General features: G+C 39.5%; 2 protein-coding genes across 2 annotated transcripts; one reads left to right on the top strand and one right to left on the bottom strand.

Annotated features, from left to right (window-relative positions):
• Nucleotides 1–7,977: 7,977 nt before the first annotated feature.
• On the top strand, nt 7,978–11,129 carry LOC120022218 (transcription termination factor 1, mitochondrial). The gene is made up of 2 exons (XM_038966097.1): nt 7,978–8,058; nt 9,039–11,129. The coding sequence occupies exon 2, from the start codon at nt 9,069–9,071 to the stop codon at nt 10,230–10,232; it is 1,164 nt and encodes a 387-aa protein (XP_038822025.1). The 5' UTR covers nt 7,978–8,058; nt 9,039–9,068; the 3' UTR covers nt 10,233–11,129.
• A 2,019-nt stretch (nt 11,130–13,148) lies between these two features.
• LOC120022306 (zinc-binding protein A33-like) lies at nt 13,149–17,275 on the bottom strand. Its single transcript, XM_038966205.1, has 4 exons — nt 16,853–17,275; nt 14,961–15,195; nt 13,882–14,037; nt 13,149–13,699 (listed from the first exon to the last, which is right to left on the bottom strand). The coding sequence occupies exons 1-4, from the start codon at nt 17,273–17,275 to the stop codon at nt 13,149–13,151; spliced, it is 1,365 nt and encodes a 454-aa protein (XP_038822133.1).
• Nucleotides 17,276–23,322: the final 6,047 nt, after the last annotated feature.

Genomic DNA, 23,322 nt, shown 5'->3' with positions numbered 1-23,322 from the left:
GCGATCATAATGAAAAACATACTGCACTGCTGATTATGTGTACAGAACAGTAATATTGAGCCTCTCTCAAGCCAGACATTACTTAAATTAGCAGGGAGACCGGCGCCTTGACAAAGCATTATCTTTCCTTTAACATCCGAGCGGTGGAAGAAAAACCATTTGAATAATAAAGATAGCTCTATGTGCCATATTAAAATATGTATGAGCGCAGGGGCTCATCAAGGAAGAGATGGAGGATGATACTTCTTCCCGCAGTCGCGCTCTTGAGCTGCAAGGATTGGAACTGAAGAGGACAGCTGACAGAGGTGCACAGAGTCAGCTGGCTGTTGGGGCATTAAAAATGAAAGCTATTTCACTGTACTTGTGCACCTGACAATAACAACTTGAAACTTAGATGGATGGCATGAATAAAGTATAAAAGGCCCTTTTGTGTCTCATTGTCCAATGCCAAACAACACCTTGATAGTTCTCCTTCTCCAGCGTTGAGATGGGCTGATTGGAGGAGTCCATGGTCATGATGGCCTTCAATACACAAGAAGTTGCTGCAATTTACCAGAGATATTCTTCTAAAAATAATTATGTGATTAGGTGACCATCCCAAGTGCATTTCAGTCATTGTACTAGGGTTGAATATTTTCCCGGTATTTTACAAATGTTCCATCCCGAGAATAAATGACTTTTGTCCCGGGTAACCAGGTATTTCCCGCTAAACAGGAAGTGTCATTCAAAAGCATTATAAAGCAAATAAATGTCTGGATTTGATCAGAGCTTTGATCAGCATTAAAATTCAAACCTGATCCTAATGAGCCATATATTAAATACATTTTATAAGCCCTACATTAATGATATTTAATGAAGCCCAAAAATGCCCAAAAGATTTTGCCGTTATTCAATACATATAGACTACTGTATGATATAGGCTACTGCACATTATGCACGAAAGAAAAACATAAAAGCCCATAGAAGTAGCTAGCTATATCATCTCTTGGGTAAATAAATGAAACTAGCTCCAGTAGGCTAATCTTTTTGAGTGTGAACTGTATTACTGTACTGTATTGTATTATACTTAAGTGATAATGACCAAGAAGTCAGTGTTTGGAGGATATATTTGCATGGGTGTTGTTAGGCCTGAGACCAAGTCGAGGGCTGGCAAAACATGCCAATATATCCTCCAAACACCGATTTCAAGGGCATTATCACTTTTATACAACAGATTACCAACATATTCAAATAATGGTTTACATATTTTAATTAAAAACATTATTTTGATTAATTTATTCATACTATTTAATCCTTCCACAAGATATAGTCCAGCCACAAATATAGGGTCGCTACCCAGGCCTGCTTGTAGTCCCTTTTTATCGGTTTGGTTGCCAGAAACCCGACCCAGTCTTCAGTCTTTTTGTACTGTATCTATAATGTTCTTATCCCTTGCTTGCTAGTTAGCCAACTACGGCTAACTTCCAGTCACGTCAAAAAGTGCACCAGAATAACAGCAAAGTAGCTGCATTTGCATTTGTTGAAGCTGTTTTCATTGTGACATTTATTTGGACACATCCATAACAATGAGGCGCGATTTCGCCTGGCATAGAAAATGTGCTCACTGGTCAGGACACTGTTGATCAGAGAAGCTAGCCAACAACACAGCTAACACAATCACTTCAAACTGAAGCTGGAAAGACTGCAAACTACCTGCACTCGTTTGAATCAGCTGCACCTTTTTTCAATGTACATTTCTTTGTATATATCCATAAAAATGATGCCAGCTGATTCATGACTTCAACTGGCTGAGAAACACTGCCTGCCTTTCTGTCTTGTCCCGACTCCCAACACATTCATTACTATTGGACAGCTGGAGATTGAATTTGAATAGCGAAACAATGTTGCAATGTCGGAGAGACAGACAGCAAGGTTTATATAAATCTGTCCTGTTGAAAACTAAATGTTAGTCTAAAAGAAATATGAGATAATGTCTAGATGCTTTTTATAGTGGAGATCAAGTTCATAAATTGCCTGGCTGGGCTGATGAGACAGTTGATTGCAAAGTCAGATGGAACAGAGTAAATAGGCATTTTAACATCATTGATTTAGCCGGTGGTAACTTGAGAATTATAAACTGGGTGTGTTGAGCCTTGAATACTGATTGGCTGACAGCCGTGGTATGACAAAACATTTATTTTTCCTGCTCTAATTACGTTGGTAACCAGTTTATAATAGCAACAAGGCACCTCAGGGTTTGTGGTATATGGCCAATATACCATGACTAAGGGCTGTATCCAGGCACTTCGCATTGCGTCGTGCTAAGAACATTCCTTAGCCATTGAATAGTGGCCATATACTACACCCCCCCCCCCCCCCCCCCCCCCGTGCCTTAATGCTTAAATAGACACCATTTGGAATGCAGTTTTAACCAATCAGCATTCAGGATTAGACCCACCCGTATAATGTATTATATGGGCTGGAATTACACACATCATTCAAACCATGATAAAGCAGAAGAGAACATGCAATTCTTGTACAGCACATGCGGCCTACAAAGTTACAAGTATAGGCTAGCAAATTTTATTTTAATTTTGCAATATAATAAGGTCTATTTGTATAATTTGTAGGCTAACGCATATATAGGCTACCTTTCATAATATTTCCCCTAATGTTATTAGCTTACATCCTCTTTCTCTCTATTGTTGCTTCATTCCTTCTTCACTTTCAAAAGATAAATTGAATAAGTTTCGTTGTCCTTATCTTAATCCTTCTAATGACATCTTTGAATGATATAGGACTAGAATTAGATGCAAAAGGCTTTCACTTCTCTTCACGAAGATTGAATGGTTGTGGGTCTGAATAAATAACTGCTATAGCCTAGCGCCATCGCGCGTTAGCTCTTCTTTCAAACTACCTGTTTTAATGGCTGCTATATTTAACATTCAGCAAAAAAGAGCTTGCATACCTGTTCGAATAGTCTATTGGTATAAGAAAGGCAAGAAAAATATCATGTACAGGAAGCTATTCTAATCAAGCTTTTCCTGCATGGGACACAAAGAGCTAAGGAGTGTTTATTTAAAAAGAGAGGCCAGACGATCACAGGTGTTTGCTTACTGCGTAAGAGACATAGGCTATAGGTTAGAAGCTTATTATGCATAACCCATCATAGATTAGCTAAATATAAGGCTAATACTGCATTGACTTTATTACCTGAAAGAGGTAGACTAGAACCAGTGGCGACCCATCATTCAGGGCATGTGAGGCAGAAACTATTTAGCAAAAAAATAACACAAATTAAAAATGCATATTTTTGTTGTTGTTGTTGCCTGTTTTGCATGTTATTTTGGCATTAATACGTGTCACATATCATTTTGCAAACAATGTAATAAAAATAACAATTTGAGTTAATAAAGCCGCATACAAACAGGGGTTGCTTTCTTGAGTAAAGCAGCTCCAAAATGCAGGTGTTTCAGCCTAGCTCAGTGCTTTCTGTGGTGGTGGGGTAGCAAGCTGAAAATATGGAGTGTAGGTGTTAGTAGTGTTCTCTAGTTGCACCGTGACTGCCTGAGTGTTCTGTCACTCATGGGGACACTACGTCACCGCAAAATCTATGGGGAGAGCTCGAAAACTCAAGCCTTGGGTGCTGCCATAGAGCTACATTAAAAGAGCCCTTCCAAGAAGGCTCAAAGTCATTGACCACAGATAAAATTACGTCAAATCACGTTATATCTACAGTAGCTTTGATTGGACTGATCATGTCAACATCATACTTTCAAAATCTTAGCTAGCAAGCTAGACACAGTCACCTTCATGAATGAAGTCGACAATCTACTGGCAAATCCTTTTCAATCCTTGTCATATGAAGAGAAATAATGAAGGGAAATTATAGATAAAACGTATTGCTGCTCATCGGCGATTGGACATAAATGTTACACAACAAGTTGGAAGTTGCAAATTCAACAATGAGTGGTTTGGAAGGATTCAGTGGCTAACTGCAAAGCAATCACTAGCCTGCTATTCAGTGGAGTGGGTGTATGGTCCAAGTCTGAGTTTAAAGGTCTATTTTCCAAGCTTAAAAGGATAAACAATCACATGCAACACAATGGGCCAGAAAAGGTTGAATACATTCGCCATGCTGTCAATTCAGCATGACTACTGCCGCGTTCAAAACAACTGGAAACTTGGAACTGGGAAATCTCAGACTTCAGTGAGTTCAAGACAACTGGGAACTCGGAAATAAACGTTTTGAACGGTCATCCAACTCGGAAAAGAAAGTCGGGATCTCAGGCCTCTTTCTAGAGCTCCAACCTGAAGATCACTTACGTCATGATTCAACCTTGGTTTTTTTCCCCGAGTTCCCAGTAGTTTTGAAAGCACCATAAATCCAGAGAATGCCAGACTTTGATGACAAAGTTTGATGACAAAATTTGCCCAAAAGAAGGACCGCCGCGCCACCTTCCTGTTCAAATGAGCACAGCACAACAAGGTGAGTCCTAAAATGCATTGTATACTGCTGCATAAATTATGTAATATGCCAGGGAGATATGTATACTGTTGCTAAGAAAGTAATACTAAGTCTATGTTGTGTAGTAAGCTGTTAGTAGCCCATGTACCTCACCCTAATCATTTGGTCCTTTTCCCCCTCATTCTAACTTTGTGGTGCACATGTAGCCTATAGCCTGTTTTAGAGAAATTTTATAATTTAATATTATAAGAGCTTTCATTGTCTGCTTATATTCCCCCTTTATTTATCCTACGGTTCTGACTTGGTGTCCAGGGAGAATACTGTAAGAACGGCCCATGTTCTGAATTCTGTCGCTGTACATTTCAAAAATAAAACAAATAGTTATATTGACTACGTCCATCCTAGCTCGCTCTTTAATGTCTTAAACAAAATTACAGATTGCCTCTTATCCGCTCACCATCCCCTTATGCCATAGTTTGTACATCTCAATTGTCAGTAGCAAGTCAGCCATATCAGCTATGTTTTCTTTAAAGGTAGAAAGCAAATGAACTGTTTCGCTGCCAGACAAGGCTCTGCTGATAGCCAGGTGTAGCAGTGGTAAGGATTCACTCCACGGTGCTGTTGGTGGGCATCGCTTGTCACCGTAATAGTGCTAGTAATGTATTGTTTAGTATTGTGTTGTGTTATGTTGTGGAGTGGCTTTGCTGGCAAGCATAAACAAAAAAAAATATTTACATGCTAAAATTGCCACTGGCTAGGACATCTATATATAGGGCTATATATCAATCTAGAACAGGATTATCAATTTTGAATGCAATTTGAATGGAGTTGATGGAGAGAGAGAAAGACTGCGAGAGAGTGCTCGCCAGTGCACTGATTTAAAGCAACAACATTGATAGGCTGTTTTAATACTCTGCTGCTGCAATAAAAACAAGGTGAAGCCAGATGGATATGGGTAAATTAGAGGCGCATTTGGTATTTATATTACTGTAGCACAGAACACGCTGCAGCAAATGTATGCCTACCGGTCATAAGAAAAAAAGTTACCATGATGAGATGACAGGTCTAGATGCTTTGTGAACTAAGCTCCATACTGAGATGGGTCTGTCCCTAACCCGAGCGTTGATCCATCGTGTAGAGGCCGTAGATTAGCCAGATTTAGACATTGCATATCATTTAACAGTTCCATTTCACACCATGCCGTTCATATAAATAACTTATTATAATATATCGGTTGCTCGCAGTAATTTATCCCGGGGAAAGAGAGTGGTTTTGGATGATAAATCCTGGTAAATCTCAGAAACCGGGTTCCCGTCATTCAACCCTACATTGTACCCCATGAGAACCATGATCAACAGTAAAACACTCTTGAATCATTCTGACATGGAATTGGGAACTCGGTATATAGGCTTGTTTCCCATATGAATCTTCTCTTTGTACCGGACTGGGTTAAAATGCCTTCTGTTTCTTTTTTCTGTATTTATTTATCTGTATACAGTTTAAGTCGGAAGTTTACATACACCTTAGCCAAATACATTTAAACTCAGTTTTTCACAATTCCTGACATTTAATCCTAGTAAAAATTCCCTGTCTTAGGTCAGTTAGGATCACCACTTTATTTTAAGAATGTGAAATGTCAGAATAATAGTAGAGAGAATGATTTATTTTAGCTTTTATTTCTTTCATCACATTCCAAGTGGGTCCCTTAGTTTACATTCATACACTCAATTAGTATTTGGTAGCATTGCCTTTAAATTGTTTAACTTGGGTCAAATGTTTCGGATAGCCTTCTACAAGCTTCCCACAATAAGTTGGTGGAATTTTGGCCCATTCCTCCTGACAGAGCTGGTGTACCTGAGTCAGGTTTGTTGGCCTCCTTGCTCGCACACGCTTTTTCAGTTCTGTCCACAAATTTTCGATGGGATTGAGGTCAGGGCTTTGTGATGGCCACTCCAATACCTTGACTTTGTTGTCCTTAAGCCATTTTGCCACAACTTTGGAAGTATGCTTGGGGTCATTGTCCATTTGGAAGACCCATTTGCGACCAAGCTTTAACTTCCTGACTGATGTCTTGAGATGTTGCTTCAATATAACCACATAATTTCCTTTCCTCATGATGCCATCTATTTTGTGAAGTGCACCAGACCCTCCTGCAGCAAAGCACCCCCACAACATGATGCTGCCACCCCCGTGCTTCACGGTTGGGATGGTGTTCTTCGGCTTGCAAGGCTCCCCCTTTTTCCTCCAAACATAACGATGGTCATTATAGCCAAACAGTTCTATTTTTGTTTCATCAGACCAGAGGACATTTCTCCAAAAAGTACAATCTTTGTCCCCATGTGCAGTTGCAAACCGTAGTCTGGCTTTTTTTTATGGCGGTTTTGGAGCAGTGGCTTCTTCCTTGCTGAGCGGGCTTTCAGGTTATGTCGTGCAGCCATGGGTGGGCCTGGGAGGGCATAGGCCCACCCACTTGACAGCCAGGACCACCCACTGGGGAGCCAGGCCCAGCCAATCAGAATTAGTTTTTCCCCACAAAAGGGCTTTATTACAGACAGAAATACTCATCAGCAACACCTCCACCCCACTCAGACAACTCCGCAGATGAAGAAGTCGAATGTGGAGGTCCTGGGCTGGTGTGGTTACACGTGGTCTGCGGTTGTGAAGCCGGTTGGGCGTACTGCCAAATTCTGTAAAATGACATTGGAGGCAGTTTACGGAAGATAAATTAGCATTAAATTCTCTGGCAGCAGCTCCGGTGAACATTCCTGCAGTCAGCATGCCAATTGCACACACCCTCAAAAATTTTGACATTTGTGGCATTGTGTCGTGTGACAAAACTGCACAATTTAAAGTGGCCTTTTATTGTCCCCAGCACAAGGTGCAACTGTGTAATGTAATGATCATGCTGTTTAATCAGCTTTTTGATATGCCACACGTGTCAGGTAGATGGATTCTCTTGGCAAATTATAAATTCTCACTAACAGGGATGTAAACAAATTTGTGCACACACTTTGAGAGAAATAAGCTTTTTGTGCATATGGAACATTTCTGGGATTTTTATTTCAGCTCATGAAACATGGGACCAACACTACATGTTGTTTATATTTTTGTTCAGTTTTTTATATTTTTTTATTTTAACCTTTATTTAACCTTATTTAACTAGGTAAGTCAGTTAAGAACAAATTCTTATTTACAATGACGGCCTAACCCAGCCAAAGCTCTTTCAGTGGCGAATCACAATTTGGACTACACTGGGCCTGTAAACATACAGTAGCATAACGTTATGCCTATATAACTCTGTCATATGGTAAAGAAAGCCAATTATATAAATATGACAGCACATGCAGAATTACAGGAGGCAGGAATAACAAATATTATGTTTATTCCTATACACCTCAGAAATTGAATGGCGCCATCCAAGGACTTCTGGCACCCTCTAGCGTATTGCTATATATTACATGGCATTACAAACTGCACGTCCACCCCCACAGCAAGAGTGCGCTAAAGGCTTTACGGGAAATGAATGTTAACAAACTACCTGCTTGTTCCTCGTTTGTTGGTCATTGGGAAACGGCATGTGTGTGGTAGAGGAGAAACCAAACAAAAGAAGGGTGAGCTGTTATTAAGACGAATAGCTAACTTTCAATAATGATTTGTTTAGGTAGCTAGCTAACGTTAGTTACTGTAATAGTACACAAGCAAATTAATGTATTTAAAAAGTATTTTCAATGTGGCACAAAGCGTGCACTGTCAATCGGAGAGTATACCAAATATGTCTGGTTGGTATTGCATAATTTCTTAAGGATCGGTAGTGCATAATTTACAGTAGCTAATGACTAAAGTAAGTAACTGCTTTTAACAGCGCTAGTATTTACACACTACTATCGTTGGAATTAGCTTACAAAAAAACGGATAGTCTGCCAGGAGTTAAGGAACATTCAATTTAAACTTTGCCGATTGTCCTTAGGGTTGGTCCTTATTCAGGGGGAAATTGAGAAAAATAATCTAATAGAACATAAATTGAACAAACGTTCCAAACGTGGGTCTGTTGTAGATTTACCTCCTCTCTGCCTACGTTTGGTAATGAAGTTCCATTAGATGTTTGTCCCCCCCAATGCATATGGATCAAGCTTACAGACAATCGACAGAGTAAGTTGAAATATAATTGTATTTAGCTCCGTTTTTTGCAAGCTAATTCCCAGCAACGTCAGCTAGCATGCAGGCGAAATGCTTGTTTACATTTAGCTAGCTAGGCTGTTATAACTAGCTACTTATCTCCATGAAACACTTACAATAGATTGTTAACACTAATAGCTTGTTAGCTTGTATATGTGGGACTGGTATTAATTATAGCTAGAAGCTACTGCAGTGCTGCTGAATGGTGCACAAACCGAGGGCCTATAAAATGACTATTCTCTGCACAGCTGTTTGGAGAAACCTTTTTATAATATCTCGTCCTGCTTAGAGAATGCACAAAGTAGCTTGACTTTGATCAGTATCATTAATGAGTTCAGTAGACTTTAAATGTCTACTATAATTTCACTGGAGGTAGACTTTATTGATAATATTATCTTGTATTTTTTTCCTCTAGGTCTGATGTCATGTTTCAACCGTGTTGAAAATGACATTAATGCCAGGAGTCCAGGGTCTGCTAGGCCTTCACAGAACCCTTGTACCAGCTTTTAGCCGCTTTGTCTCATCTCCCGCCCAGCTGACATCTGTCGGAGTTCCCAGGGGGCTTTGCACCGTCACTGCAACTGTCAGCGACTCAAAGCCTTCAGTGGGGCCTGAGAATGAGTCCTTGCTGGAGAGCTTGACCTTCATGGGGGTGGACGTGAAGATGGTGCGCCAGCGCCAACCGGGAGTGCTTCGCAAGGTCATCACCAATGAGCAAGGTCTGGCTCACTTTCTCCATGGCAAAGGCGCCAGCCGCAAAGTGGTGGCCGGCATCATCTCCCGGTACCCACGAGCCATCACTCGCTCGGGCGAGCACTTGGAGCAACGCTGGGCGATGTGGCGGAGTGTCTTCAAGAGCGACAGCGAAATCGTCAGCATTCTGGACCGCTCGCCCGAGTCCTTCTTCCGTTCGAGCGACAACGACAACCTGGAGAAGAACATCGTGTTCCTGGGCTCGCTGGGCCTCAATGCCAAGGACCTCCACCGCCTGCTGACCACGGCGCCACGGACCTTCTCCAACAGTGTCGAGCTCAACCGTCAGATGGTGGAGTTCCTGGAAGACGTGTGCGCCGAGTTGGGTGGAGAGGACCCTGGGCAGTTCGCCAAGGTAGTGATTTCCCGAAACCTCTATATCCTCATCCGCAGCACCAAGAGGGTGAAGGCAAACATTGACTTCCTCAAGGCGACTTTCAAGATGAGTGATCCGGAGCTGCTGGCTCTGCTGCAGGGTGCTGGGGCAGAAATCCTGGACCTCTCTAACGAGTACCTGAAGAGAAACCTCAAGATGCTTCATGAGAAGCTGGCGTCTCTCGGCTGTCGGAAAGTCGACGTCAAGAAACTGATCGTCTGCTACCCCACTGTGCTGTTCATCGGGTCGGATACGCTGAGTTCAAAACTGGACTGTCTATTAAAGGGAGGGATCACTATGAAGCAGATACTGGAGAAACCTAAAGTCCTGGAGTACAGCACGCAGAACATCACAGGGCGACTGGAGGAGCTGCTTAAACTCCGGTATGACTTTGAAAAGAACGGCATCAACATTCTGGACTCTAGCCGAAAACGGTTCGACGCCAAGTTGGAAAGACTGGCTCTCTCGTCAGAGGAATGAGTTGTATCAATGTTTGTGTTATTGGAATGAATCAGACATTTTTTGGCACTAGATTTTTGTCATTGCTGCCTGAAGCATGGCCTCTACATATCATTGTCCTCCTAAACTATAGGATTTGATTGTGCATAGCTGTAATAAGCAAAGTATACGGTAGGTAAAAACAAGTCAATGATAAAGAGAATCATGTCAGTATCAGGAAACATTTATTTTAATTTAAACCAAAAAGAGTATGTAAAGTAGTGTCATCATATTTGAACTATGATTTAGATTTTTACGTAAGCTAACAAACTGTGTTGTAGTACTGTGTCAATGTATTTCTCATGATTGATTCTGAGGCACCTTATTGAACTTACCAATGGTTTTACGGAACTGTAAACTGCCAAGAGGCATCAATACACTGTTTTCACTGACAGATTCTCAAACTTCTCTTTTGCCAGATGAGTTGTCCGATGAGAAATCAGCCAAACCCTTTCTTCCTAGCTTACAGTGCATTCGGAAAGTGTTCAGACTCCTAGACTTTTTCCACATTTTGTTACGTTACAGCCTTATTCTGAAATTGATTAAATAAATACAAATCCTCATCGATCTACACACAATACCCCATAATTACAATGCAAAACAGGTTTTTAGTTGTATTACAAATGATTTACGTAAGGATTAAGACCCTTTACTATGAGACTTTAAATTGAGCTCAGGGGCATCCTGTTTCCATTGATCATCCTTGAGATGTTTCTACAACTTGATTGGAGTCCACCTGTGGAAATTCAATTGATTGCATATGATTTGGGAAGGTACGCACCTGTCTATATAAGGTCCCACAGTTGACAGTGCATGTTAGAGCAAAAACCAAGCCTTGAGATCGAAGGAATTGTCCGTAGAGCTCCGAGACAGTATTGTGTCAAGGCACAGATCTGGGGAAGGGTACCAAAACATTTCTGCAGAATTGAAGGTCCCCAAGAACACAGTAACCACCATCATTCTTAAATGGAAGAAGTTTGGAACCACCAAGACTCTTTCTAGAGCAATTGGGGGAGAAGGGACTTGGTCGGGTAGGTTACCAAGAACCCAATGGTCACTCTCTGAAAGAGCTCCAGAGTTCTTCTGCGGAGATGGGAGAACCTTCCAGAAGGACAATACAGGAGTGGCTTTGGGACTAGGCTCAATGTCCTTGAGTGGCCCAGCCAGAGCCCGGACTTTATCCTGATCGAACATCTCTGGAGAGACCTGAAAATAGCTGTGCAGCGATGCTCCCCATCTAACCTGACAGAGCTTGAGAGGATCTGCGGAGATGAATGGGAGAAACTCCCCAAATACAGGTGTGCCAAGCTTGTACCATCATACCCAAGAAGACTCAAGGCTGTAATTGCTGCCAAAGGTGCTTTAACAAAGTAAAGGGTCTGAATACTTAGTAAATGTGATATATATTTTTTTCTATACATTTTGCAAAAATTTCTAAAAACCTGTTGTTGCTTTGTCATTATGGGGTATTGTGTGTATATTAGTGAGGGGGGAAAAACTATTGAATCCATTTTAGAATAAGGCTGTAACGTAACAAAATGTGGAACAAGTCAACGGGTCTGAATTCTTTCTGAATGCACTGAATCTGCCTGAATGAATGAATATGTGAAAAATCAAGGTAGTTTGAATTGCATCACAAAATATGATGCATTAGGTTTACTATAAGTAATAGTTATGTATGTTCTCTGTTTGATGCAAATATATGCCAATGAACGGTAATAAAATGACAGTTGATACTTTAATTAACCTTATGGATTTAAAATGTCACTTTCTGTATTTTGAAAGGTCTATATCTTGAATTGAGTGCATTTATCTGAAAACCTGCGGAGTCTACCTGCAATTAATGGTATTCAATATAATTGTATCCATATTCTACAGTGAAAGGCTACAGTGCAATTTTCATTGAACTGAGCAATGGATGGCATTCTGCTAACACAAGAGCATGAAAGAGGGAGATGATCGTTTCGGCAAAACCAATAAGTGTTTGAGGAGTGTTTCAATTTGTTGGTAGATGGAAAAAGTACCCAATTGTCATACTTGAATAAAAGTAAAGATACATTAATAGATAATGACTTAAGTAAAATTGAAAGTCAACCAGTAAAATACTGCTTGAGTAAAAGTCTTCAATTATTTGGTTTTAAATATACTTAAGTATCAAAAGTAAATGTAATTGCAAAAATATACTCAAGTATTAAAAGTGAAAGTATAAATCATTTAAAATTCCTTAATCAACAAACCAGACAGCACCATTTTCTTGTTTTTTTACATTTACGGATAGCCAGTAGCAGACTAACACTCGGATAGTAGGCCAGAGAATAGGACAAACTTTTTCCAATGGTAGACAGGCCTCCTCTGGTGTTAGAATCCGGTACTACAATAACTCAAGTCAGATTATTTCAACACAAAGCTTTATTATGATTGCTTTCATAAATGTGTTACGATTGCCTTACGTATACATCCTCCTTTCTGAGAACACAAGGAAGAATTGGATCAAGAAAAGGTTACAATAACTTTACCGCTACGTGTCAAAAGCTTTACAGCTAAAAGCCGAGCTGGGTACAAGAGTCAATCATTACCCGCAGCAATTTAAATATTACATTTTAATAATTGATATAAGGGTTTCATAACATGCCCTTTGATTGTCATTAAAGTAGATTAGATTGTCATTAAAGTTGAATTAGCATACTAATATGACACCAACTCTGTATATTTGAATATCCACATGTTCATGATATATTCCTCACTGACTCTAAATGATGTATTTGTTGAATTTCTACTAAATATGAAATACTACCTTTCATGAACATTTCTATTCAGTCTCTACGAGGAATGACATACCATATCCCACTAGAAAGGCTTTCTATGATACTTTTATCTATGAAACATTCCTTGTTAAATTTACGATAACATCACTTTTAGAGACACCTTTGAGGGGCAGATCTGGATGAATCCAGGTTCACTGGCATCTTTACATTTTCCAGTAGAGAAGTATGGGAAGAGTCTCTCATTAAATGTGTCTTTGTGAGTGTAGATTTTTGACATGTCACGGGGGTCATAGAAGGACAATTCCCCTCCACTGTAGTCTAGTTGCACCATAACCCTTTGGGGTCTCCTCTTCAGAGCAAGAAGCCTAGCCTCTGGATCTGTATACTCACTGTTTTCTAAACCTATAGCCCAGATTCCATATTTAGGATTTGCGAATGTCCTATCTTTTCTGTTGATTGAATCTTTAGCCACACCCAAATTCCAGCTGGGGTGGTTCCCCACCTCCACCTCCCAGCTGTGCTTTCCTGAGGTGAACCCTTCAGAACCCCAAATTTTTGCGTTAAACGTGCATCGCTCTGGATTATCTGGCAGCATCTGCTGCGTGCCTGAGTTTCGCACACTAGTCAGATCATCTGACAAAGTGAGAAAGCTGGGAGCAGTGTTGGGGTCCATAATCACAGGAGCTTGAAGATAAGGAGATACTCTGTTAGTTCTATGCAGTGTATACCTTTTCTTTGGTATAGCTACATCATGAAAACTGACTATAAAGACAAGTTGTAACACAAATAAAATGTTATTTTAAACCTACTCTATCATCTACAATACATATTAATCACAAACATATGCTCTTTTAACTGTTACTCACTGTGGTTAGCAATCACCAGCATCTTCTCCCAGACTCTGAACTTGAGGTTACCCAGGTGTTTGGCCACATCTATGAGCACTCCCGATAATATTTTAGGATCTTGTGGTGTGCACTGCAGCTGGGCTATACAACTGTAAATCATAATAATGGGTGAGTCTTCTCCTTAGCTTGTAAGGAGTCTATGGACAAGGAATGAGTCCTCCTAACCGCTAATGTTAGCATTAAAAAAACTGTGGAAATCAATTAACCTGATATGTTTTAAATTAATGCCCAAACAATCTGAGATACTTCAAACCAAGTCATTGAGCTACACAATCCCTTTCAGAAAGTTTTGGTGTTATATTATATATTTTTTTTTACAATACTGCCTGCTGTCTCTAAGGTTTTTGGTCAAGTTAGGAGTAGCACTTATCAATTAAGAGTATGCTTTGATTTATTGCTAATCCAATATGGCAGCTTGATTCCATATTTCTGCTTGATCATTGATGATGCACATTGGTGTGTTCCAGTACAATTGTACTTGGGTTGAGCTTGACACCAAGGATCTTCCAGCAATTCATGAACACCATCCATTCAAATATTGAGATGTGATTTTTAGGCCATATCGTTTATGTGTAAGAGGAGTAATTTCTCTATATTAGTAACAAGCAGATACCGTATGATATTGAGAAAGAAAAGACATTGGACGTACCTCATTTGGATGTTTTTGTAGCTCTAGCAATGATAAGACAGAGAAAAGCTGAATGTTAATCATTATGCTAGAATATAGTCAAGAAACCGTTGGAATATCCTATGCAGAAAACAACCGATTAAACCTTAGACAAGGAATCAAAGCCATCATCATAATGGATTCTATCCCAAAAGCTGCAGTAATGTCTCTCTATTCTTATCGGCAATAGCTCCTTGGGGAGTATACGTCACCCACAATCACATTGATTGCACCGCATATTGTGGTGGTGATACTGTAAGATGATCTAAGCCGTACCCTCAAACTAAACCACTAGCATTGCATGTACGTTATCCTAACTAACAGATGCAACATGCAATGTTTGCAGTCTAGTTTTGGGATTACTGTGTACATACCTTCAGAAAGCGCAAATCCTGCTTCTTTAAGTCTTGTTCCAAAGTAGTGATACCCATTGTAAGAGATGAGATTTGGTCGTGAATGATCTTCATTTCTGTGGTCATAGTATCTCTCTTCTGCTGCTCTTCCTTCCTCAGCTCACCTAGTCTGGCCTTCTCTTCATCTCTCAGAAACTGGTGAAGCTTCTCAAAAGCCTCCTTTATCTGCCTCTCAGTGTCCACCAACTGTGTCTATGACAAGGAAGCATCTTAATTAGCAAAAATACCTGGTTGGGGCTCATGATGTCATGATTTTGTTAGAAAGGTAGAAAAATGGAAGAATAGTTAGAACATTTCAGAACAACTAATAGAAAACACAATAAATTAACCAATTAAAAAAGTATAAAGTAAAAAAGTCTGTTCAATTTAATTCAGATAAAATTCTATATTTGTATTTTATTTTGTTGCTTCCATTGCCAATACACTTACCTTTGTGTGTTGAACAATATGCTTGTATTTTCTCTCAGTCTCAGTACATTTCTTCAGATTGTCCTGCATAGGCTTCAAGTACAGCTTCAGCTTTTCCTGTGTGACATTGTACAGGTTGTTAATATAGCCCAACCTGGTCTAAGAGTATTTCATATTATTCTGTAGGTAAATCCAGGACACTCCATTTAGTATATGTTCTGTTTTGTATGGTATGTATTAATTTGTGGATGTCCATCACCCATTTCGTATGATATGTTACGAATTACAATCCGTATTATATGTTAAGAATTTGAAAAACGTATATATTATGAATTTGCAAAATGTATGGCATGTTACGAATTCTAGCTAGGTGGCTAATGTTAGAATGACTAGGGGTTAGGGTTAAGTTTAGGAGATAGGTTAAAGGGTTAGGTGAGGGGTTAGCTAAAAGGATTTTTCCTGTGCTTAGCTGCAATGGTCCCTCAAAACAAATGTAGGCACTGAACACATTTCAGGGCTGCTGAGCACAAAATTTAAGGTTATGGAAATTCTGTGCAACTTCCAGCACGGGTTTACTGGGAACACTGAGGCTGTACCCGCTTTAAGTTACAGTTTCAGGCAGTGGTCAAGTAGGCTAGTGTGGCTACATTTTTGAAAAAATCCCTGGTCTTTGTGGTTGACTATGTGCTTGAAATTCACTACTCGATTGAGGGACCTTACAGATAATTGTATGTGTGGGGTACAGAGGTAGGGGTAGTCATTCTAAAATATTTTTAACCACTATTATTGAACACAGAATGAGTTCATGCAACTTATTATGCGATTTGTTAAGCACACTTGTCCTCCTGAACTTATTTAGGCTTGCCATAACAAAGGGGTTGTCTTAAAACAAAATTCCACTTCAACATTTTGGGATATTGTGTGTAGATCAGTGACACAATATTTAAATGTTATCCATTTTAAATTCAGTCTGTAACACAACAAAATGTGGAAAAAGTAAAGAGGTGTGAATACTTTCTTAATGTACTGTATCTCATCCTAATATACCTACTACTGTACATACCATTTTCTTCTCCAAATTATATATTTTCTATACACACTACATTTGTATATTCTGGATTCTGACACTGCTCAGTCTAATATATCTACTTTGGACTGTTATTTAGACTTTTTTGAATATTTGTGTATGTGTATTGTATTTGCTAGACATTCTACTGCACTGTTGGAGCTAGTAACATAACCATTTTTCTGCACATAACACCTGCAAATCTGTGTAGGCAACCAATAAACTTATATTTGATTTTTTTAAAGCCAGCTAAGGTGGCAGTGGCAAGCAACACCAGGTTACACCAGGTGAGGTTAGAGGGGATGTGACTTAATCTAACCATGTCAAAATTATACCAGTAACATGTAGAAATTTGAAACAGATGCACACATTTACCTTGAGGTCAACTACAGCCTTTTCTATAGCAATGACCTTGTGTCCAGAGTGTTGAGTTGGATTTTCACAGACGTTACACACAGCTTTCCCCTCGTCCATACAAAACCACTTATGCTTCTCTGCATGTTTACTGCACAACACCTGTCCAGCCAGCCCAGGAGAAACTTGCTTTTCTTCAGTTCTTGAATCTGTGGATCCCCTTATTTCTTCCCTCCCTGAGCCTGTGGAACCCCTCTTTTTTTCCACACCTGATTCTATGGGCTCCCTTTTTTCTTCCATCCGTAAATCTTTGGACCCCCTCTTCTCTTCCTTCCCACAGCCTGTAGACCCGATCATTTCATCGGTCATTGAGTCAATGACGTACACCCTTTTCTCCCTCTTTGTGTATGAGTCTGCCAGGTCCTTCAGGGCAAAGTTAGGCATCCACTCTTTGGAAGATTTCCTCTTACAGATTGGACAGTTACTATTTTTTGTTTGATCCCAGAACTTGGAAATACAGCTGAAACAAAAGTTGTGGAGGCAACTAAGAGACACAGGGTCTGTATAAATCTCAGAACACACATGGCAGCAAAGATAATTCTCAAGGAGAAAGTCTGCCATGTCTGCACCTTGAAATGGCGTTTCTTCTCAGAACAACTTGAGATGATCAAATGTTTATTGCAATATCACTTGCACATCAGCTCAAAGGTTCACCTATAAAAGGCCATAACGTCCGGGTTCAGTAGTGCAGATGACTGAAATACTGTCAGACTTTAACCGTAACAATTGATTTAAATTGTCAATCTTATTAGACTTTTTTTAATTACCTTGTGACGCAGCTATTTGTTATTCTGTATCTGACATGTACATGGCTTTATTATGGGTCATATCATGTTGTCCACTACGACTATTCATTCCTGAACACAGGCACATACTGCACACGAAAAAGTTACGTGTAAAGCATTATCCGTCATGATTTGTTGATTCAATGTGCAGAATCGCCACCATCATGTAAGTCTTAGAACATTGTATGCAAAAGCATGTGTTCAACAGGCTCCAAGTTGTTGCTGTACAGGCATGGCTTCTAATTTGATTCAAATAGCTGTGCCCATTTCTAATTTCAAAGCTTTTACAGTAAAATCCCCAAGACATTCCAAACCTAGTGTTGTGAAATGTGTCATAACTCAGGTTAGGCTTGCAACTGGTTCAGGAGGAATATTCCCAATACCTACTTCAATTCAAATAACCTTTTACCTGTAATATAACTTTTTTGTGGGTATGATTGCTTCCATTTAGCTCTCTAGGATGTTTTGTCTTCTGTGCCCAGTAGGGGGCAGTATGTTACAGTCACTCGGTGTCCCTGAATGTGCAACCATGTTGTCAGCCAAACCACACAGTTTTCCAACACAATGATGAACAGTCCTCACCAATGACTGATGAGTTATTCAAAGAAAACGCCATTCAGAAAAAAACAAGCACACAATGGACCTTGCAATCTGCCAACCACAACAGCCCCAAAGCATTTTGATGCTTTCAGCTTATTATTCATACATTAGCTTCGGATAAAAGTGTCTGCTAAATGGCATTTATTATTATTATTATATATTGTGTTAAACAAGTGCAGGTGGTAGCTTACACAAGATGAATTCTACTGAGGTGTTGTTTATACAATAAAAAAAATCCAGTGCTCTGGGTAAATGAAAAACAGTGCTGTCACACAATGCACTATTTGAGCATTAATTCAATTCGTGCTCTATAAATGTCAGAAATTGTGAAAAACTGAGTTTAAATGTATTTGGCTAAGGTATATATATATATACACACACACATATACACACACATACATACATACACATATAAACTCAGAGAAAAAAGAAACGTCCTTTTTTCAGGACCCTCTTTCAAAGATATTTCGTAAAAATCCAAATAACTTTAAAGATATTCATTGTAAAGGTTTTAAACACTGTTTCCCATGCTTGTTCAATGAACCATAAACAATTAATGAACATGCACCTATGGAACGGTCATTAAGACACTAACAGCTTACAGACGGTAGGCAATTAAGGTCACAGTTATGAAAACGTAGGACACTAAAGAGGCCTTTCTACTGACTCTGAGAAATACCAAAAGAAAGATGCCCAGGGTCCCTGCTCATCTGTGTGAACGTGCCTTAGGCATGCTGCAAGGAGGCATGAGGACTGCAGATGTGGACCGGGTAATAAATTGCAATGTCCGTACTGTGAGACGCCTAAGACAGCGCTACAGGGAGACAGGACAGACAGCTGATCGTCCTTGCAGTGGCAGATCACGTGTAACAACACAAACTTCTGACCCACTGGAATTGTGATACAGTGAATTATAAGTGAAATAATCTGTCTGTAAATGATTGTTGGAAAAATTACTTGTGTCATGCACAAAGTAGATGTCCTAATTGACTTGCCAAAACTATGGTTTGTTAACAAGAAATTTGTGGAGTGGTTGAAAAACGAGTTTTAATGACTCCAACCTAAGTGTATGTAAACTTCTGACTTCAACTGTACATGTGGTAAGGCCACACAGAAAGTTAGCAAAAATCTGGTAGTTTACTGGTAAACTTCAAAAAATGTCCTCCCTTTGCAACTTCTTTAACCTTTTACAGCAGTGGGCTAAATCATGCAGTCATATCAGTGCGGTATGTTGGTTACTTGAGCGCATCTCATATGGGTCTCAAGTGAGCATTAGGCCCATATGAGCAGGAATACTTGATTTAGGGTTGCAAAGCTACCAATAATTTACCAAAGTTATCGGAATCTTCAGTAAATCTTCTGTAATTAACGGTCACCTGACATGTGCTTCTAAATCTACATTGCTTGCGGTTTGGGGTTTTATGCTGGGTTTCTATATAAGCACTTTGTGACATCTGCTGATGTAAAAAGGTCTTCATAAATACATTTGATACCATGTCAGATATAGAGTTGAAATATATGAAATTTTGAGTTTGAATCCCAATATTACACTTTATATACATCACAGAAGACTGAAATATAACAAAACCGTTTGACATAGAAACACCGGATTTTCTGCAGTTTTTTTTGTTGGTAAGTTTATTAATTAGGAAATTATGAAAGATATGAATAACATTCCACGCATGAGGCCACTAGGTCATTTGACTGCAGGAAAGGGTTACAGTTGCCCCCAGAACTATTTAAACAGCATAAGCCCTGTGAGTGTGTGACATCCCGTTTTTGTGCAGATTCCAGGCACAGGCACACACATTATTTTTCTCCCTTTCAAAAATACTTTCTCATAATGATTCATGACATAGCATTCCTGTGTACAGCCAAACCCGTTATTACCCTCTAAAATGTAATTATACCTTGTTATTTCGTCAATTCAAATGTTAACAGACAATGCTGGAGTTGACAGACGATGGAGACATGGGAATTCTAAATCGCAAGTTTGGTCCAAGACAGCAGTGTGTAGCTGTCTAGTCTAGAGGGAGCACAATCCAACGTTATAGAGAGAGAGAGAATGCCTCAGGTATGATGCTGAAGATTCCCATGGCTCCTTGGCATTGATACAATAGGAAAAAAGGAAATCATTCAGTATGTACGGTCAATAAATTATTGAACATTATCATTTGCAGTGCTGTTTATCTCATTTTCCCTATGCTATCAAAACCAATAACTGTGAATCTGACAGAGGAAAGTACATAACTAGTTTCGCAAAAATGCACATTATTATCTTCTGATAAAAAGTAATTATACTAAGTCACATCAATTGGGATGATTGATGTCATCTGGAATGTCACCTTCAGGTAAACAACAACAAACATAGAGAGAGAGAGAGAGCTGATTGGTGTTCCAGAGTGTTAGATGTACAGTGGCAGGGTTATAGACCAACCATGGCAACACAAACACCCCTTATACATTGCACTAATTCATCAGTAGCACAAGTAGTAAATGAATGGGAAACATCTATGGAAATGTACACACACACACACACACACTGACAGTGACAATAAAATCCATAAGCTACAGGATTGTAACAAACCTAGCCTACTAACATCATGTTATGTAAAATGTATGTTCTGCTGTGCTGTCAAAAAAAGGTCACATCTGATCAGGAACTGTCTGTTCCTTGTTCTCTCCGGGTCATGGATACAATAACAGTTATGGCTAATAGGCAGAGGCTTGGTGTGTAGTAGTAGGCCTATATGAAGCAACCTGTAACATTTCTAAGTATGAAGATGTATGTGGAACTTTCTGTGATCCATGCCCAATTATCTCCACATCTATATGAAACATGTAACCTGTGATATATCTTCTTGTTCAGAACACATGGGACCCACCAAAAAGTTAACAAAAATGCCTTCAACTTTCAGTTTCAAAACATGCAGTAAACAAAACCTGAAAACACATCTCATGGCTCTGTATTGATTTATTTGTCTGAAAAAAGCTTTACAAAGTATTTCCTCTCTTAGTTTAGTCTCTGGCGTCAAAATTTAAATATGCAAAGTGAAAACAAATTGTAACAGATATCCTTTGGGCAGTAGCGGTGCATGTGTAAAATCACGGGGTAAGCCAAGTCAGGAAACAAGTTCCATATTCCATATTCCAACCTATGTTTGCTCTATACCCGGTTAGTTCATATGCCTTTGCCACCATGGTATATAGGCATAAGGCCGAGACAATAAGAAGACACAGTGGCAGAATAAATTCAACCACACCTTTGTTTCATCACAAAACCGGAGAGCAACATCTGTCCGGTGAAGTCCGCAAAACATATTGTATGTAACAAACAGTTACATGACCTACAGCATGGTGAAGCCATTTCTGCCATTTTCGGACTACTAAACAACTATTGATTTAGAACCACAGAGAGTTACGCAAGTCGCAAAGAAAACAGGAGCTACCTCCTCAATTCTAGCTCCATTTCAACATCATCTAATCCCCTATGCTTAGTCCAATACAGTGACTAAAGAGAGCAAAAACAACTTAGTCCAATCAACGTAAGCTAAATATGATGTAGCTGTCCATGGGTACTGATTTCTGTGTCTGTGTGCGCTTGCAAGTAGAAAATAACACTCACCCTACTTGTAGAGAATAGCCAATGCCATCCTCCTCTTTCATGTTGCCTAAACGGTCTATGACTGTCATAGAGTACACACTTTTAGTTTTTGTTGTCCTAAACTACCTGGCTAAAATGCTTGCTCGGTAGCCTAACTTCCTTTCATCGGCAACAATGATTTAGATGGTACAACGATTGTGAGAAAACAAGCAAACTGAAATTAGACAAACTATTAGAATTTTTGCAACCCGGAAATGGCGGAGCAATTTCTGCATATTGCACCTTTAAATCCACTTCAATCAGTGTAGAATCTGAAGGGGAGGAGACAGGATAAAGCATGATTTTTAAGCCTTGAGACCTGAATTGTGTATGTGTGCCATTCAGAGGGTGAATGGGCAAAACAAAATATTTAAGTGCCTTTGAACAGGGTATGGTAGTAGGTGCCAGGCGCACCAGTTTGTGTCAAGAACTGCAAACACAGCAGAGTTTTTCACGCTCAACAGTTTCCCGTGCGTATCAAGAATGGTCCACCACCCAAAGGACATCCAGCCAGCTTGACACAACTTTTGGAAGCATTAGAGTCAACATGGGCCAGCATCCCTGTGGAATGCTTTTGACAACTTGTAGAGTCCATGCCCTGACTAATTGAGGCTGTTCTGATGGAAAAAGGGGTCCTAATGTTTGGTATAGCCATTGTTGCACTCAGTATTTACAAGCATGACAGTGGTCTTTAGTATAGGCCAGGGGTTCCTAAAGTTTTTCTGCACATAACCCCAATTTGACACTAGACCCTAGTTAATACTGTGTGTTTCATATCCACTCAATTCTAGGTCCAGCAGGCTGTTTCAACACACTAAACGTTTGTATTCTATACCCATTTGAAGAGAAGAAAGTTCTTACATTTTGTTTGAAAAAAATCCCAGATTTTCTCAGGGGACACCATTTCAATTTCACCCCAAATTTGGGAACCACTGGTCTAGGCCCTATACTTTATTACCTTCTTTCAATGTATACTTTTCTGTTCAGTAACACCAGGGTTGTGTTCATCAGGGCACACAACAGCGAACAGTTAACGTTTTGCAACAGAAAATGAAAAGTATTGGTAGTGCCTCCCTGTTTCAGCCTATTTTCTAGTGAACCCGACCCAATAGTAAATCAACTAGACTGTCAGCGGTTTCAAATAGTCTAATAGCTTTGAATTACCTTTGTTGGCTTACATTTGATAGATGAGTGTTACAGCAAAGGAGAAAGCACTGTACTGTACACTTCCACATTGGCAAGATTTTAGCTGAAACTCTTCGAAATCTAAAAATGTTTGTAACTCTCACCACAAAGGAAGATTAAGTCCAAACCACTATTATAGTGAATAAATTGGGGGTAGATTTTTATTTAAATGATGGTATTCTAGGATTATCTGTTTAATATACACATTGGTAGAAAAA

Source organism: Salvelinus namaycush, chromosome 27, assembly GCF_016432855.1.
Source record: "Salvelinus namaycush isolate Seneca chromosome 27, SaNama_1.0, whole genome shotgun sequence".
Lineage (NCBI taxonomy): Eukaryota > Metazoa > Chordata > Actinopteri > Salmoniformes > Salmonidae > Salvelinus > Salvelinus namaycush.
This window is presented reverse-complemented; position numbering and strand designations above follow the sequence as displayed.

What these genes read in the sequence shown, in the direction of transcription:
- LOC120022306 (XM_038966205.1), bottom strand. Translation starts at nt 17,275, where the DNA reads ATGCCTAACTTTGCCCTGAAGGACCTGGCAGACTCATACACAAAGAGG. An exon ending in AGGCTGTAGTTGACCTCAAG is followed by an intron (nt 15,196 to 16,852) that starts GTAAATGTGTGC and finishes TCCTTGTCATAG; the next exon opens with ACACAGTTGGTGGACACTGA. An exon ending in GCTGGTGATTGCTAACCACA is followed by an intron (nt 13,700 to 13,881) that starts GTGAGTAACAGT and finishes CTTATCTTCAAG; the next exon opens with CTCCTGTGATTATGGACCCC.
- LOC120022218 (XM_038966097.1), top strand. Translation starts at nt 9,069, where the DNA reads ATGACATTAATGCCAGGAGTCCAGGGTCTGCTAGGCCTTCACAGAACC.